At 57.9% G+C, this 19175-nt stretch overlaps 2 protein-coding genes and 3 pseudogenes across 2 annotated transcripts, besides 2 other annotated features; all 5 read right to left on the reverse strand.

Annotated features, from left to right (window-relative positions):
• On the reverse strand, positions 1-8139 carry Tc00.1047053510551.10 (annotated as a pseudogene; the record flags this gene model as incomplete).
• Positions 1-19175: a sequence feature (areas not merged during assembly with more than two copies in the genome that could not be assigned to a particular haplotype).
• Tc00.1047053510551.15 (uncharacterized protein) lies at positions 8272-9186 on the reverse strand (the record flags this gene model as incomplete). Its single annotated transcript, XM_804397.1, has 1 exon — positions 8272-9186. The coding sequence occupies one exon, from the start codon at positions 9184-9186 to the stop codon at positions 8272-8274; it is 915 nt and encodes a 304-aa protein (XP_809490.1).
• On the reverse strand, positions 11352-13979 carry Tc00.1047053510551.20 (annotated as a pseudogene).
• Tc00.1047053510551.35 lies at positions 15441-15698 on the reverse strand (annotated as a pseudogene).
• Positions 16656-16724: a sequence feature (A-rich).
• On the reverse strand, positions 16812-19175 carry Tc00.1047053510551.50 (trans-sialidase, putative; the record flags this gene model as incomplete). Its single annotated transcript, XM_804396.1, has 1 exon — positions 16812-19175. A coding segment is annotated over one exon (2364 nt), but the record flags the coding sequence as incomplete, so codon positions are not given.

Below are 19175 nucleotides of genomic sequence, written 5' to 3' on the forward strand. Positions count from 1 at the left end.
GCAGCGCGCCATCGGTCAGCGCACCGGCGTTGTCGTCCACTACGACGGCGGACGCGTTGGCCTCCACCCCGCTGTTGACACCAACCCATGCGCGGCGTACACCTGGCTCCCCGACACGCGCAGCACAGCGCCCCCCGACGCAACCACGCGCGCACTCGCGTACAACGCATATTCGCCACCGAGCACAGCCGCGTCCAGCGCGACACCGCCACCGACAAGCTCCAGCACGGCGCCGTCCACCACCACCGTCCGCCCACCAGTCACCACGGTCACGAGGGCAACACCGGACACAACCAGCACGGACCGCACGAGCCGCAGGCCCGACAGCACCAGCACCGGTGCGTACGGCGAGGACCGCGAGCCGGGAAGATACACAAGCGGCGTCGACGTCGCGGCAACCAGCAGGGTGTCCGTCACCGTCAGCACAGACCCCGCGGGAAACGTGCCGGTCAGCACAAGCGCACCGTTCAGCGCCTCCACATCGCACACCGACAGCTCCACCGGCCCGCTCTCGTCGCTCCCCGCCGCCACCGCACCGCGCAAGCCTCCTCCGCCCATCACGTACAGCACGGCACCATTCAGCAGCGACACGTTCTGCACAACGATCCGAACGCCGTCTCGCGCCATCCACGGCACGTAGAGCACCGGACTCACGCCGTCCAGCACAACGTAGCGCAGCGTCACCTCGCTCGCGCCGGCAGGCACAACGAACACCGACCGCACCGTCACGCTCTCGCGGACAAACACTCTCGACGCGGTGCCCACAGCGGGCGGCAGTGCAGGAGCTCCCACAGGCACGCACGCCTCGCCGTACCCGCCACTGCCGCACGCGCACACGCAAACACCGTTCGTCATGCTCGCAGACGCCGTCCCGGGCGCGTAGCAGTGCGTGTCCCTGTCGCAGGCGTCGCACCCAACAACGTCGATGCTCCCAGCGTCGCCAAAACCAGCCGCAGCGTACTCCCCCGCCGTCGACAGGACACGTCCACCAGCGTCGTTGCACGCCACCCTCAAATGCGCCTCAGCCGCAAGCGACAGGCTCAGCGAGACCATCCGCGGCAGCAGCGCTCGGTTGCGCACGAAACTCAGCGTGCTCCCAGCAGCGGTCACGGTGCCAGCAGCGTAGAGCATCTCCCTCGAGACGCCGTCGTGCACGTTGCCCCTCGCCAGCAGCATCGACCCGCCAGCCAGGCTCACCGTCGAATAAAGCGCCACCGCGTAGTCCTCCGTCGACGAAAAGTCGCTCCGCACAAGCGCCACAGCAGAGCCCGACACGCTCACAGCCCCACGCACTGACACCGCATGCCTGCACAGCAGGAAGTCGCTGTCAACAAACGCCACCACGGAGCCGCCGCTGGCAGCAACACCGCCCTCCACCGACACGCACAGCCCCAGCGCCGTCTGCACCGACAGCCCGTCCACGTACAGCGCACCGCGCGACGACAGCGCCACGCCGCCAACCACCAACACGCCAACAGCGCCGCGGAACACCGCCGCCACGTGCGTGCGCGCGATGGTCAGCACGCTCCCCGTCAGATTCACGTTGTGCAACACGAGGCACGCGGAGGCGTCGCCAAGGTCGTAGGCGTCATGGTACACAACACGCTTCTCTGCGATCAGCACCGAGTCCACCACAGTGACGCGCGAGCCCGGTGGAAATCGGTTCGCCACCAGCGCACCGCCTCCAGAACGCGACTCAAGCCCGCTGATCAACACATCGGCGCGCTCGCCAGCAGGCGGATCGGAACGCCACCCGACAACGTACAGGCTCGCTCCGCCCACAAACGTGCAGTTCGCCAGCGTCACGTTGCGCACGCTCCCTGACATCGACTCCACGTCCACCACGACGTCCGCCGCAAAGGTCACGCCAACGTAGCACACCACCGACGTCCCGAGACCGGCGTTCACCACTTCATCCACACGCACGTCCCGCACGCACAAGTCGGCGCCGTCGGTGCTCGGTGGCTCGGGAGCAGCAACGGGCAGGCACGCATCGCCGTGGCCGCCCTCAGCACAAGCGCAGGCGCAGCCATCACTCGAGGCCGTCGTCGTGTACGCGGGGAAGCACGACGTCGCAAGGGCGCATGGATCGCTGCATGCCAGAACGGTGGCGTTGTACACGGACGGAATGACGTAGTTCGCTTCCTCCTCACCGTTCACGGTGTTGCACGCAGCCACAATCGCTCCGTTTGTGAGATCGCGGGACACCGTGGGTACCTGCAGTATTATTGGCTTGTCAGTGCTGGACATGAATCGGTTGCCGGACACAGACACCGTGGAGTCGCGGAGATTTACCGTGGGATAAAGAAAAGCAAACGCTTTCAATGGGGATTCACGGCAGAGGTTGCCGCTCAGCTGCAGCCAGGAGTTGTAGTAGATGTAGGAAGAAAAGCCTGGGAAAAACACAACCAAGCTCTGCTGTATGTCGTTGCCCTGAAACACAACCGCTGACCGAGACTCCACACGTAATGTCAAAGTTAGTAATAAAAAGTACCGCACGGGCCTCGTCACAAGATTGCCTCGAATCACCACGGCAGAGTTGTTCAGAACCTTCAGCGATGAGGATTGGCTAGACCCTTTAAGATGTATCAGCGTACCGTCACCGCCAGCCATATGAAACGTGTTACCCACCACCGCAAACACGGAGTGCCACGACACCCTCAGCGCAGATCCAACGACGCAAATGGCGATTGACGATGCCGTCACGCTCTGAAACACATTGCCGCTGAACACCACCGCGGAGTCATTGCTGATCGTCAACCCATTCATCGCGACACACGACGGGCTCCATATGTCCAAACACGGCCGAGGGATCAGCCTCGTGATAGTGAAGCGGTTCCCGCTGATCGTGATGTTCGTGTGCGGTGGAAACACACCCTCCGGGATGAGCAGCGCGTCACTAAATGTGTTGCCGGTGACGACGATGTTCAGCGACCCCACAGCGGCGTACGCGTTGCCCAACAGCAACAGCACGGCGCCGTCCCTCCACGTGCATCCATCGAACGTGACATTTGCCACGTCGCCCGCCATTGCCCCAATCAGCACCGTCAGGCTCATGCCGCCTCCGCTGAACGTCACGTTGCGGTAGCACAGCCACGACAGCCCGCCGCCCACAGCCTGCGCAACCTCGGGGTACACCATTTCGCTGATGCACTCACCAACCGGCGGTGGCAGCGGTGTGGGCGGCACTGGCGGCAGCGGTGGCGGTGGCGGGCCAGCAGGCACAGGCGCCGAGACGCACACATCGCCGTGCCCTCCAGCAGCGCACTGGCACTTGCAGTCAATGGCCGCCGTCGTCAGCGGAGCAAAGCAGTCGCCCTCCTTCGTGCACTGCCCGCACACAGCAGCCGTCGTCACGCCTGTGATGCCGTTCAGCTCCAGTTCAGCCGCTGTCGTCACCTCCCGTCCCGCGACCGTCAGACACCCAGCAACGAAACGGTAACCGTCCTCAATCCGCTTCAGCAAGGATACCGACAACCCCGTCGAGCCCATCCTGCAGCCCGTCAGAGTCACAAAACTGCTGCTGTCAATGGTCACAAATGCGGACTCAGTGTCGTAGAACATCGCACCCACCTCCACGTCGTTGTCGCGCCAATCCAACCAGCTTGACCGCTGAACAGTCCACAAGTCATCGTTATAGATGGCGTAGCGCACGGAGCCGCTGTTCCCCACCACGCGCAGCACGCTGTGATCCGACACGCTGAATTCTTGGTGCTGATGCAGCAGGCTTACCCCGGAGAACATCGTATTGTTGAGCAGTGCAAAAACGGAGTGGTCACTCACACTGAGACTGTGCACGTAGAACACGTGTATGTATCCCTCAAAGCTGCAGTACCGCGCGTACAGCGAGCTGCCACCCACCAGCGTCAGTGTCCCAGTCGAGTACAAACCAAGCGCATCACGATTCGTTGCATGCGCCTTGACGTTGCTGACCAACAGCGTCGACGCACACAACACGACGTCGTCCAACAACAATACGCTCAGCATGTTGTTCTCAGTGCCCGGCAATTGAACCTCGAAGGCCTGCACCGCATCAACCTCCGTGATGGCGATGTCGCAGCGCTGCGGGAGGGCACGTAAAAAAGCAACGGCGGAGGACCGCATCACCGTCTGGCTCACGCGGATCAGGACGCCGGACGACTCGACCGCTCCAACACCCCCAACAAACTGCAGCGCGGCACCCTCACGGAATGTGCACCCGGTGAGCGTGATGTTGATGGGGAGATGCAGCGGCATGCTGTTGAGGAAGAACGTCAGCACAGAATGCCTGCCGCTGAATGTCACACCCACGTAGCAGTGGTGCGTCTTCCACATCTTCAGCGCGAGGCTCGTCAGCGTCTGGTTCACCACGCAGCTCGTGTCGCCGTCAACAGCTCTCTCCGCTACGGGCGGCACAACCGCGTCGGGCACCTCGAAGGGAAGACACGACGCGCCATGCCATCCGTCCTTGCAGCTGCACGAGCACGAGCTGCGGTCCACCGACTCCGTACCGGGCATGTAGCACGCCGCGTCGTCGTCGCACGTGCCGCACCTGAACACCACCACGCCCTCCGGAAACACATCGTCGTACGACACCTCCTCATCACCCTGCAGGTTGCACCCCACCACAAACCGCGCGGGTAACTCAACAATCGTGTTTGGCCTAAAAAGCTTGGCAAAGACTGCGCATCCTTCCACCTGACGGTTGTTTGCAAGCGCCACTGTGGTGCCGCTGCCCAACAGCTGAATTTCTTGCCAGGAATACGGAATAGATAATACTGAGGCTGCACCCACGCTGTTGCCCTCCACGCGCCACTGCGCACCACCCTCGAGTGTCACCGAGCCAGACACATACACCAGCGCGGAATCAAAAATTTCTGTCCTGCCGACAAAGGCGCAGTCCGCCACTCGCAGCAGCCCCGCGGAGCTCACGGTGGTATCCCCAAAAAGATAAACGCCGTTAGCCGAGCTCATCGTGTTGTCCTCCACGTCAAAGTAGCCGCCGTTCCTCACATCAACAAAAGTAACGCAAACAGATGATTCCACACCGTCATCGTCCTTCGTTGTGCTCAGCGTATTTCCCTTCACAATAATCCTCCCACCATCAATAACAAAACCACCGATGAAATAGACTGCGTACCTACTCGCCTCAATGTAGTTGTCGAGTAGCAGCAGCGTCATATTCGCACTGAGAGTAAACTTCACAAATAAAATGGCGTGGCCCGACGTCGTCACAATCGTACTGCCCGCCACCAGTATCTGGGAGCTCGCGCCAAAAACACCCCTGAACTCCAGCTCACCAGAATCCAGCATTGAGGAGACCACGTTCACGTGCACGCGTGCACCACTCCCCTTGATCGACAGGCCCATGAAGACGCAATGCAGCAGCGTGATGTTGAGGGTATGCTGTGGCGCGTCGAAGCTCCTCAGGTCCAGCACAATCGCGGCAGTGAAGGTCACGCCGACAAAGCACAGACCACGCACACCGGGATCAGGAACGTCCAAAGAGCTGATGCTGCCACCGTGCACGCAGCGGACCTCCGTGTCCCTCGCGTCGGGGGGCGGGAGCGGCCCAAGGCCGTCCGGAACCGCAGCTGGCAGACACGTGTCGCCGTGGCCGCCAGCAGCACACACGCACTCACAGCCGCTGATGCTGCTCGTCCTCGCAGCAAAGCACACGGCGTCCACGGTGCACGCGCCGCAGTCCAGCACCATCACGGGTGCTCCAATATTGAGGTCGTAGTGGTAATCCGTCACAGGTGAGCCCCTTGCCGCGTTGCACACGCCGTAGATGATCGGGCGCGTGTCGGATGGTGGTGACCACTTGCTTGTCATATATGTGAAGGGCGAGAACGAGCCGTACGTGAAGTTGTTGTCAATTATCGACCACACACTCCGATCGCGGAACGCCACGCTGCTTTCCTTGACTATGTACACAACGTAGGCGGTGCGGAACTCGTTGTCGCGGTGCACCAGCCAGCTGCCGCCGGTCACGGTCAGCGTATTTGCCATGAGCATGGCGAAGCCGAGACGGAACGTGCTGGACACAATCTGCAGAACGCTGCCGCCAGCCACAACAATATCCTCAAACACACACGCGGCTTTGCCGTATTCAGTGCTCGGAGCACTCCACAAGCTGTTCTGTATGGAGAACACGGAGCCGCCGCCAACGCGCAGGTCCGACGCAAGAGCGTACATCACGTGTGTCTGCGAACTGACAACGCAGTTGTCCATGTAAAAGACGCTGGACAGGTTGGCGCCAAGGCCGCGCTCCACGAGGATCGCAGCACACGAGCCCCCGCCACACACCAGCGTAGACCGCGTCAAGACAAACCGCGTCGACAGAAGCCGGACGCCGTCGAGGGCAAGCGCGGGGCCGTACCGAAATCCCTCGTGTCCACGGGCCGTCGGCACGTACTGCGACCCGCCAACCGTCGCGCGCAGCGTTGAGTTCGCCAGCAGCACACTCGAGTGCAGCGGCGTCGCGCCATGCAGCACAATCGTGCCCTCCAGCGACGTCACATTCGTCATGTTGACGAGGGCGTGGGGCATCAGGCGCGCCGTGCTCTCGCTGAGGCCGCCAATCCGCAGCTGCGCACCGCCCGCAAGCACGCAGTGGCGCAGCGTCACGTCCAGCGCGTCAGCGAACGCGTCCATCGAGCGCAGGTCCACCGCCACAGTGATCGGTCCACTGAACACCACCGAGTCGAAGCACGCCCTCGCACGCCCGCCGCCAACCGTCACCGACTCCGTCAGCATCACGCCGCTCACGCAGCCCTCCGCACCGCCACCACTCCCGCCGGACCTCGCAACCGGCACGTCGAACGGCAGGCACGCCTCGCCCACACCGCCGCCGCGGCAGCCGCACACGCAGTCAGAAAACGACGCCGTCAGCGCATCAAAGCACGCCAACGCAGCCGCACAGCCGTCGCACGGCACCACGCTCACGGAGGGCAGGCCGGCCAAGCGGTAGTCGCCGCCGCTCTGCAGCACCCGGCCGCCAGCACGGTTGCACTGCACCGACACGGCACCGCTCGCGATCGTCAGCCCGGAGACAAGAGTAACGCCGGTGGCAGCGCAGCGCGCAATCGACACGGTACCGCCGCTCAGCGTCACCCCCGACAGCGACGCCACAGACGACGCCTCGCCCACCGCCCACACGTCGCGCAGCTCCAGCCACCCGCCGGCACCGACCGTCCCACCGTCGCAGCGCACCAGCGACGACGCGACTGACCCCTCGACGCCCACGAAGCGCAGCACCGAGTCGGACACCGCGAGGCGCTCTCCAAGCACAAGGCCGCCGCCGCTGCTCACAACCGACACGTTCGTCACGGAGAACACCGAGTGGCTCCGCAAACTGAGACGCGACGAGGACGCCACATGCAACGCGGACGCGGTCGAACCGCCCGACGCCTCCAGCAACACGCCGTCAAGCACCACCGCGCTCGACAGCAGGTCCACACCGCCGCCAACGTGCACCGCCGACCCGCCCGCCTGCAACGACCTCAGCACAGTGCTGCTCACACGCAGCTGCGTCCGCAACAGCGACGTCGCGTGCAGCACAAGCGGCGACGCCACCGCGTCCGTCAGCCCGCTCAGCTGCGAGTAACGCATCGGCCCCGCCGTCACAATCGTCGAGTCACGGACCGTCACGTTCGTGTGTGCCGGCAGGTTGTGCACAAACACAAGCGAGCAGTAGCCGCCGGACAGCCCGCTCACGCTCACCTCCAGGCTCCGGTCACTCGCCGGCTCGCCGCTGTAGCCCCGCACGTAGATCTGCGCGCCGCCGTCGCACACGCAGTTCCTCAGTTCGATGCGCAGCGCGCCGGGAAGCATCGCCGGCACGTCGAACACAACAGCCACGCCGTTCGTGATGTACACGCCGTCCATCAGCACCGTGTCCACGGCGCGGCCAACCGTGATGGCTCTGTCCACCGTGCCGCCCCGCAGTCGCAACACCACCGCATGCACCGCGGGCATCCACGCCGCCACCGCAACAAGCGCCAACACAACAAGCAGTGCCACACGCACAGCCGCAATGGCCCTGCGCTGCACACGGTGCCGGCTGCGCGGACACGCACCCACCGCAGACCGCATCCACCAACCCAGACAAGTACCAACAAGGCTGTCGTGGTGTGTCGCACTCGCCCCGTCGACCATAACTCCTGCCTAGCAAATCCCTTCCTACAGATTGCAAATCCAGTGACACGATTCCGCCAGATAGTTATCCCACTACTGCTAATCCTAATACTGCAAGTAATCCCTAACGCCTTGAAACGATAGTTGTGCTGGTCAAGCAAAAGTATCTCTAACTGCACGCTCAAAAAAGAATAAAAGGCAGCAACAACAACAGTAACCAAACACAGTGGCACGCAGAGGCATCCGGTCATACACAATAACCATCACAATACAGCCGCCGAAGCAAAGCAGCGCAGACGCAATCAATTCAGTGACACCATCGCCCTCCCACCGCCCATACAACCCCGTACAGCCACCGTGCCGAGTGGCGGAATCCCGGCAAAAAGCCACATGACCACTGGCACCGCTCCTGTTACCGAGTGGCTGCATCACGGGGCGGTCCCGATGCCGTGCACGACACACAAGAGCCGAGGCAGACCACGTGGCAGCGTTACGACCGCCGGCCATCAAGCGCGTCCGAAAGGTGTTGTTGGTGTTGGTGCGTAAGTGGAGTGGAGAGCTCGCCGGTCGCCAGCAGTCAAAGCATCGTTTCTCGCTCACGCGAGTCGGCATTGCACAGCAATCAGCGACACCATGCGCGCCCGACATACACAACAAAGGAAAAACATAAAGAAGCACGGCGGCACTCAGACACGGGGAAAAAGGGTCCACATCGATTTTGCATTCCAATTGGCTCACAGACATCCGGATGGTGGTCGCGACGCTGCTCTGCGGTGCGTGTGGCGTGTGACTGCAGTGGACAGAGAGGATGATGAGAGGGGCGGGAGACGCAGTGCGGCCCTCATCCATCTCGGTTGACTGTGACACCGGTGACGTCCTCCCGTCACATCGCCTGCAGCAAAGACCGTCGCCGTCAGCAGCGGTCGGTGCCTTCCCTCTCCCACTGGGGCGCAACTCCAACGACGCAGTCGCTCGCCTCCTCCCCCACCAACACAACGAGGGAGCAGCGGCAAAAGATGAGACACGCATGGCAAGTGCGCAGTCGCAGAGCCCCACCGCTGCTGCCATGACCAAACAAGATTAGCTGCAGGGCGCAAAAAGAAGAATAAACACCCCATCAAACGCTTTGGCACCACGTGGAAGCACCGCAACCGACACACAAGGCAAAGCGCCGTGAAGCAGGCACCAAAATCAAAGCTCCCACAACAAATTCATCGTGGAGCAAAAGAAAACTTTATGTGAGCGCGAAAAAAATCACACAAACTGAAAAACAACAATGACGGTGCAGAGGCAATAAATGGTCGTGGTGCGCAGCAGCCGTGGCATCGCGCCCCTCCCTCATCAAACGGCACCGCACCGCAACGCACCGTGACGACCGCCTGCAATGACGACGATTGAGTAGTACGCACAAAGCGGAATAAACGTTTCATACCGCACTCGCTCAAGTTTACGCTCTCAGTATGTACTGCCAACAACACAGGGAAGGACACGGAAGGGGACTGTGTCATCCATCCACCTTCTGCCCACAACAGACCTTCCCCATCCTCATCCTCGCCACACCCTGGGTGCCGCGAAACACCGTCAAGCAGAGCCACGTGTATGGAATTCTCCAATGCGCAGGGCGAGGCTGGCAGCCACCCACGCTCACTCCCGCACACATATCCTTTCCCACAACTTTTCCACACACAAAAGGGCAAAGACATGGAGAAGAAATGCCCGCCGCACAACGCATGCAGAGGCAACGCCATCCACTTCGCACCGCAAGATAGTGCCATGCGCACCGCACACACATGGCGGCAAAGAGAGGGACAGGGCGCATACAACTCCACAGCACTGCGCTGTACTTCTCCCTTCCCCGACAGATTGGAATTACGCCCCACAGCAGGTAGTGGTGGATTGGCGTCCCACACTCACAGTGAGGCACGGCGCACACAATCCGCTCTCCTCCGAGTGCACTCAGCAGGCCGGCGCCCAGTCACCCTCGTGCCATCGCAATGGGGAACACAAACAATCGTCGTCGCGGACTATCAGTGTCTCTAGCAGGAAAAAAGAAATGAGGCATGTCAACAGCACAGCCAGCAGTGGGACACTCAACGGGACGCGGAGACACTCAGCGACAGTGAACACAGCAAAAACAAAGAAAATGAACCGCAGTGATTTACCAAAAACAAAAAAGGTGAGAGTCCAGAAGAACTCCCAAGCAACATAAAAAAGTAAAAACAATGATTCGGAAAGACGTTTATTTCATGTGCCAAGGAGTACAATATGACCGTGTGTTTGTGTATAAATATTGCCCTCAACAATAAAAAGAAGTCAACAAAGGAATTTACTGTTCCACCAGCCCACACAGCATCCCCAACATTTCACGCGGCATCCGGCCTGTTCTTCCAATCGTCGTTTCATGCAGTCCATGGGACGCACAGCAGCAGAGCCGGCACCGCGTGTGGGCAGTAAAGAAAAAAAAAGAGGACAAACACTTCGCTCATTACAGAGTGCAGCAGACAGCCATTAAGTAAGGAAGTCACTGAGGATGCACAGTGGTCCGTCGGCAATACGTCCGGCACAGCTCTCCGCCATCCATCGCCGCACGGTCGCAGCGGCACACACCCATCCACAAAACAAAAGAAACAAAAAAAAGAAAAACACGGCGGCAGGGTGTGGCTGTGTGTGTGGCGCTGCGGGTGTCTGCCCGCCCTGGCCGCAAACAAAACAAAACAAGAGGGAAAGAAATGTGTGCTCCGCCCCACAGGCCCTCGTCGCACGCCCACACGTCACGGCTCCCTCAGCGCGCCGTTCGTCGCGGCCCCTCCTTATGCGTGCAGCAGGCGAGGCGCACAGGGCCGTCGTCGTGAGCGTGTCGGTGGGTGTGCGAGTGGAGCAGTTGGGCGGCAAACACACGGCACCCCTCGCAGGAAGAGTGCAGCAACAAACAATTAAAGAGGGAAGAGTAGAAAAGAAAACGCCCAAAGTGATTGCCCCCAAAAGCAAAAAAGAAGGCATGAGGGAGAGATAAAAAAAAGAAAAACAACAATTTAAAAACGCAAATAAAGCAAGAAAAGTAAATAAAAATTATTTAGGAAAAGAAATTCATGGCCAGGTGTGTGTGTCTGTGCAGCGGGGGTCGCAAGTGTCCCACGCGGCAGCCAGTCACTCCTCACAGAGCCGCAAACCCCCACAGTCCCAACAGAAGGAGCAGCGATGGCGGCAGTACGCTACCACGCATGCTGCCGGCATCACCTGTTATTCCTCTGCGACACATTTACGAGGCTGCTGCTGAGCGCCGCAGCATTCACGTCCCTGTCCTGTGTGTTAAACTCCTCCTCCTGCCCATTCGTTCCTCCTTCTCTTGTCTGCATCGTTGGCTCGCCAACAGCAGTAGAACCGCCACCCATCGTTTTAGTTCCATCGAGAGATTTTCCTGACGTCACCTGTACTACGGACTCCTCTTCTGCTGAGGGAGTACTGACAGTGGACACCGCTGTTGTGGATGCACCGCCACTGCCCGCACCTTTACTGCTCCCCATCGACTGTCCCTGTTCCGTCAGCTGTGTTCCGGCAGGAGTAGACGGAGTTTCGGTTTGCTGATCATTCGGGGTCACCAGAGGAGTGGGAGGTACAACGGAACCAGAAGAAACGGTTGAAGGATCCGACGGCTTCTCTTCCAAAGATGGAGTGGGAGCTTTATTCGGGGTAAGCGCAGTAATCTCTTCAGAGCTCAACGGACGGTTGTACAGCAGGACGTTCTTCACAGTCACAGACACGTCTTCTTGTTCCCGTGTCTTGTCTCCATCCCCTCCAATGTAGAAGTGGGAGATTACTTTCGATGCCTTAGTTTTCAATTCGCATTGTTCATCCCCACCCACACGCTGACCATCGACGTACGCGGAGACATCGCTGCCGTTCCGTATCAAAAGTACCACGTGTTGAGTTTTCCCTTTCTCCCAAGTGCTGCTGAGCTCCTTAGGGGTTCCGTCACCGCACAGTAATATCCACTTCTTTCCACCGTCGTATGACAACTCCATAAGCTTGGTTTTTTTTCCATCGCCAGCCATCTTCGCACCAAGCAAAGGAATGGGAGAACCCTCCTTCGGCACACCGTCGATGGACACCGTCGCCACAAGGGTGAAGTTGTAGTTCGCGAAGTGGTACAGCTGATTCTCCCCTTGACTGCCAACGGGCCACTCCGCCCACGCTCCCCGGAACTTCACACCATCGGAAGCCTCTGTTGCCCCATCATTCCCCTTTACTTTGGCGTCCACCCCGAGGTACTCGTCCCTCCATGTGTTCTCAGAGAAGTTGCCGGACAAAAAGCCAACCAGCCCATCCGTGATCTTAATATCAGCACTGCAGGCAGTGCCAGTTAAACAATCCCTCCCAGCAAGTAAAGTGGAACACAGCTGGGAGACACGTTCGTCCACATTCTTCCACGTCTTCAGCACCTCCTTCACCTTCTCCAGCTGCGCAGTCAGAAACACAGAGACCATACCGATTGATGCGTCCTCATCACCGCTCTCCTTCTCGTACAGCGCAATCAACTCCTCCCCATTATTATTATCATTTCCACTTTCACCACTTTTGTACAGCAGGGAGCTGGCGGCAACGTCTTCTTCCTCTCCGGATACCGGCCCAATATCAACAATGTGCGTGTTGTCCGTCAGCCAAAGATGGAGTACGCCCTTTCCATTGCCGTCCTTACTTGAATACACCGGCAGAGTAACGAGCATCACGTCCCTGTTATCGCCAATCGTCGCTGTGATGAACCCGCTCCTAACGCCCCACACATTTCCCGTGTGTTTGTTGCCCCACACGCGCGAGAGTGTCCCGAGTGCCTCCGTCCACGACTCCCCCTTGTCACCGGACTCGTACACCCTGCGGCGGCCATCATCACACGCAGTCATCATCATGAGTTTGTCCTTCTCCCACTTCACGACGGAGGGATCACTGCAGCCATGGGCAGACATCCCCTTCGACAGCTTCCAACTCTTAGCATCCTTCGAGTATATGATCAGCGAAACGGTCTTTCCATCCTCCTTCTTCGTCCCTTCCACAGGAAACACAAGTGCACCGTTCTTCGTCTGAACACCCGATCCACCGCTGCCAACCAGCCTTTTCAAAGATTCATTTTGGTTGCCTTTATAACTCCACGGGATAGCGTAAGTGTCACTCCAAAATATTTTTTTGTTACTTTCGTCTTCCCTCTTACTGACGTTCCCTTTCACCAGCATGAGTCCCCAGCCACCTGCCTGATCATCGGCGGTAAGTGTCCAGCTGTAACTTCCAGCAAGCATGTAAATATCACTTCCCCGCACGACTGTAGTTGGTCGGCTCACATGTAAATTCTTCACTTTTTAGGAATCAGCCCGATCCGCTATACGCCAGGTAACTTTCTCTCCTTCGGAAGAACATTTCTCCAGTACTTGTGTCTTCAGCTTGCTTTTATTCAACTCCTCTTTTGCTTGTTCACCAGTCAACGCCAGGAGCTCCGAGGCAATCCCAGTAAAGGCATTTTCAATACCCTCCTTGCACTGCGCCTCGGCAACGGCAAACACTTCACCATTCACTTCAACAAGACTGGGAACACGTAACGAACTCACTGTTTCTTCTCCACCTTCCACGTCTCTCCAAAAATAATATTTTACTGACGAAGCTCCCTGACTTGGTTCCTCAGCGGTCGCAGCCCCACCAGTGTTGCAGCACATCATCAAGACGAGTAGCAGCACCGCGGAAGTAAACACACGCCGGGACATGTTGGGCCTCTGCGGCTCACTCTCTCTTCCTTCCCTCCTCCTGCCGCTCGATCCGGTCACGCGGCAACGGTTGTGTGTGCGGGGTGCCTTCACTGCAGCAACACGTGAGAGCATACAAATATCTGTGTGTGGGCGGTGTGTGTGCTGTTGGTCCTTTCAGCGCCTTCGAATTTCACAGTAGCGATTAGCGCTTGTTTGTTTTCTTCGTGTGTGATTGAGGGAGAAATAGAGAAACATGCCAAGAAAAGAGGTGACACAGTAAGCACCGCCACCCATCCACAGTGAGTGGCATAATCATAATCCCCACCGCAGTCACTCCCAACAACAACAACTCACGCACACAGACACACGGAACAGGAGATGGAAGAACAGTGCACCGGGAACACACAGCGACGGTCACCACCAGAAGAAGCAGCAGGAGCCACAGCGGGTGCGTCGTTATTCGTCACGCGTCAGCAGACACTGAACAACGTCCACACACAAAGCAACCAGCGGGAGGCAAAAGGGCACAACCATCCTTCACAGCACTCATGCGCTGCCGCCAGTCATTTGGCTACTGTCTCCCCTAACGCTCCTGCACATCATTCCACACAGCCGGAGAATTCCTCGTCGACAAAACCACGACGGGAGAGACACGTCGGTAGGTACAGCTGTTGGGGGAAAGTCGATAGGCACTCGTCCCAGACATCCTCAACGCCACACCATTCAATTGCTGCACGCCGCCAAAATAACAACCGCATCACGTCAACGAGGCAAATCGCGGGCTCACGACCTCCTTCCTCGCAAGAGCAACCGCAGACAAAATATTGTGCGTGCGTGCGTTCTCAGCGTCCACGCCACTCCACAGCGTGTGAAACAAAGAGATTCTGCGCATTTGTCCGTGTGTTTTTCAAAGCCTAAACTTGCGGAGCTGCCTTGCGATACGAGAGAGTCTGAAGAAAGCTACAGCAGAGAGAGGCAGATGGCACACACGCAAATTACTCATATCATCACACACACACACACACACGCAGCCGCGGAATGGGTGCACTCAACCACAAAATCAAAAAGGAAAACAAAACAAAAAGCCGAAGCGTGGGGCGACCAGCGCACACACTCTCATTGCTCCCGTAAAGCAAAACACACACACAGAGGGAGAGAGAGAGAGGTCGCCCACTCAATGCAATAAAAACAAAACAGAAACAGTTACGGTGCTCCGCCCATGCAGCCAGGCAGGACGGCAGTGGTGCATGTCGTGCAAAAGAGAGCACCAACGGGCCTGCATGGGTGTGCATGCATATATACAATGGGCACATTATTGTGTGTGCCTCGTGGGGTGAGGTGAGGGCGAGAGTCCATGCAAGGGGACACACACACAGTGAGAGAAGGACGAGTGTGTGTGCGGGCGGTGCACGGCTCTCTCCCCCACTCTCACGCGGCCACAGCAGCAGCAAGAATTGGGTGGGCACGGTCCAAAAACTAACAAAACAAAACAAAAGAGGAGCGCTCCTCGACGTGCACCGTTCCTCACATCCCCACAGTCACTGTTGCTGTTATTCCCTCTCCTCAGGCCCTCACAGACACGCCACGCTCACTTCAACACGCGCCCCTCCAGCACAGGCCTCGGGATCGTCGGGCCCTTCCACCACATGCAGCCGTCATGCGCTGCCGCTGCGCCACAACGTCTTGCCGCCTCTCCTCTCCAATCATGATCGCTACGTCCAACGCGTACTGGCGCACGTGCTCCATGCACTGCGACCACACGCGGACCAGGTTGGCCGTCATGCGCCGCATCTTGTCGTCCTCCGTGTACTTGAAGTAAACCCTCACATCCTCTCAATCCACGGCTTGGGTGCTGCGAGAGGCTGCCGAGAGGTTTCACCTTTGAGTGGAATTCCCAAATGTGCGGAAACAACGGCCACCCTCACTCCATCACACATCTCCACAACCTTCACTGTCCCGCACACACACAAGGGCGGTGTCATGGGGAAGAAAAGCCCGCCGCACAGCGCATGCACGAGGACACATGCAATAGCAACGCCATCCACGTCGCACCGCGAGATGGAGCCATGCGCACACACATGGCGGCAACGAGGGAAAGGGCGCATCCAACTCCACGGCGCGGCCCTTTAATTCTCTCTGCCCCGACGGATTAGCACCCACACTCACAGTGAGGCACGGCGCACACAGTCCGCTCCCCTCCGAGTGCACTCAGCAGGCCGGCGCCCAGTCACCCTCGTGCCATCGCAATGGGGAACACAAACAATCGTCGTCGCGGACTATCAGTGCCTCTAGCAGGAAAAAAGAAAAAAAGCATGTCAACAGCACAGCCAGCAAAGAAACACTCAACGGGACACGTAAGCACTCAGCGGCAGTGAACATTGTAAAGGAAAAAACAAAAAAGAATGGGTGGGAGTCCGGAATGACCCACAAAAGTAAAAGAAAAATTAATAGAAAATTGATGCGGCAGGTCTTTTATTTCATGTGCCGAGCAGCACAAATCAACCGTGTTTATATACATATTGCCCGCACCAAAAAGAAAAAAAGAAAATTGAAGCAAAAAGAAAAAAGATCGCATTATTATTCCACCAGCCCACACAACATCCCCAACACTTCATGCGGCATCCGGCCTGTTCTTCCAATCCTCCTTTCGTGCAGTCCGTGGGACTCCACAGCCGCAGGGCCGGCAACGCGTGTGGTCAAAAACAAACAAAAAGGGGGAATGGCATCACTGATGACGGATTGTAGCAAGCGACCATTAAAAAAAGAAAAACACAGGGGCGCGGATTATTCCAATAGAACACCAGCAGCAAAAAAAAAGGGAAAAAAAGAAAAACTTTTTTTTGAAGAAAGTAAGTAAAAAAAAAAGAAAAAAAAGAAGTCTCCTTGACAAATTCAGTGCGTTGTGCTGGGAAGCTGCACATTTGTTGTTCCACGGGACGCCGCAATTCCACCCACCCTCACACCTCAGCAGAGAGCCACAGTGCCCCACAGCCCCAGAAGCAGCAGCAATAATAGCACCCGAGACACACAACCCTGCACGGTGCTGTCACCCTTCACACCCACACAAAACAAGTCGGTGATATTCTCCACATCAAAAAGGTCATTGCCCAAGAGCGGCGCTGCGTTGGACTCCGATTGGATATCTCTTTCCCCAGGCTCTGTGCTCGGATGATTCGGTGCAGCACCAACGTAATCCGGCACGTCATCTTCGCGTTGAACAGTTGTTGGATCGCTGTTGGGCTCAATGGTGGCTGTTGTAACATCCGCAGTCGTCACTTCAGTGGTGTTGGATGAGTCGGGGCCGCTGTTCGTGCCCACGGCAGCATGGGAGTGCGCCTCCGTCTCTTCGCGGTCGCTGCGTTGATTGCTGGTGGACGTGGAGAGAGAAGACGGCTCGTCGTCCACGCCCTCTGAAACAAGAGGTAAAGTGGTTTGCTGCGCCGGATCGTCAGAGGTTCGACTCTGCAGAATGGCCTCATCCGTTTCACTCGTCTCATCCACCGTCGATCCAGCCACGATGGGCAGCAACGACTCTTCCTCCTGTTCAGGGTGCTCCACGCCGAGAGCATCCTCGGCATCGGGTGATTTGTGGCCGTTGGCTGCCTCCGGTGCTGGAGACAAGGGGGGCGGCAGGTCATCAACATCGGTTGCCGCTTTCTCCATCTGCTCCTCCCTCCTCTTTGTGTCGGCCACGGCATGGCTGTCAGAATACGTGACCGAAGCAGCGGCCTTTTTATTTTTCTCTTCTGGTGGCCGATCTGGTGCGTCTTGTCTCTGCTGTGATGACGTGGCGTCTTGCTTCACTTCTTTTATGACAGAAGTCTCACTGTCAGGTTGAATAAGAGTTTCACTCGCATGAGTGCTTTGAGGCGCACCCTTCAAAGACGGAACATTCGCCTCTGGAGTGCCAACAGCGTCCGCCTTCGTTAGCGCTTTAAGTTCATCATCTTTCAATGCGCGGTTGTACAGCAGGACGTTGCTCACCGTCACATCAATGTTGCCCGATTCGCTTTTGCCGTCCCCGCCAATGTAGAAGTGCGAGATGCCGTGGGGCCTCAACAGCGTTTTTAACTTTTGAGGAAAGCTCTCATAATCCTCATCGTCCTCGTGTCCATAGACCTCATCTTCGCTGTCGTATATCGTCTCTCCATCCACGTACACCATCAACCCATCATCAGAATCCATATGCAGTGCCACATGATATTTCGTGTTTGGTTTCCATTCGACATCGTCATCATGCGACGGTGCCTTAAAACTGCCGTTGAATGCCACCATCCACTTTTTGTCGTGGGTGTACGAAAGACCAAAAAACAGCGGGCTGTCGGTTTCACTCAGCTTCACACCCAACAATGGAATGGGGGTATCTCCCTTCGGCTCACCGTCGATGGACACCGTCGCCACAAGAGTGAACTTGTGGTTCGCAAAATGGTACGGCACATTCTGCCCTTGACTGCCAACAGGCCACTCCGCCCACGCTCCCTGGAACTTCACGCCCTTCTCCGTGCTGGTCACTTTTCCTCTCGTTACTTTCGTTGTTGTGGCGTTCACCCCGAGGTACTCGTCCCTCCACGTGCTGTCAGTTGACGTGCTGGATAAGAAGCCAACCAGCCCTTTCGTGAGGTCACCAACAACACCAAATTCCCGGCGCTTCTTACCATTGCTTTCGACCGTGCAGCCGTATTCCTTCACAATGTACGCGTCCTTCTCCTTCCAAGCAGCCAACACCTTCTTCACGTCCTCCAATTTCTCCGTCAAGTCCAGAAAAGCAATGTTGTACTTACCGTCCTCTGCAGCAGCAACCTCGTAAGAGCAGTACAGTCTTCCCTCTACTTCCTTCGATTCTCCCTCCTCCAATGACGGCACTTCGTCAGCGGCGTACAGCAGAGTGCTGGCGGCGACGTTCTCATTTTCAGCGGATATCGGCCCAACATCATAAATGCGCTGCATGTCCGTCAGCCACAAGTGAAGTCGGCCCGTTTCTTTTCCCGCCTCCCCGAAATATGCCGGCCGGTTGACGAGGATGACTCTCTGTCCATCGATCCTCGCGCTGACAAAGCCACCCTGCACGCCGTGCCCTGTACGATTCAGCGAATTGCCCCACACGCGTGAAAGAGTGCCGTATTCCTCCATCCACCATCTCCCCATGGCGCTTGACCAGTAAACCCTGCGGCTGCCGTCCTCACACGACGTCATCATGACGAGATCGCCGTCCTCCCATTCCAGAACCGCAGGCTGGATGCAGCCATCATCACTCGTGGCATTTGAGAACTCCCAATCAAAAGAAGATTTTTCTGCGAGGACAACCAAAGAAACTTTCTTTCCATCATG

This window comes from Trypanosoma cruzi, genomic scaffold, assembly GCF_000209065.1.
Source record: "Trypanosoma cruzi strain CL Brener 1047053516781 genomic scaffold, whole genome shotgun sequence".
In the NCBI taxonomy this organism is placed as follows: domain Eukaryota; phylum Euglenozoa; class Kinetoplastea; order Trypanosomatida; family Trypanosomatidae; genus Trypanosoma; species Trypanosoma cruzi.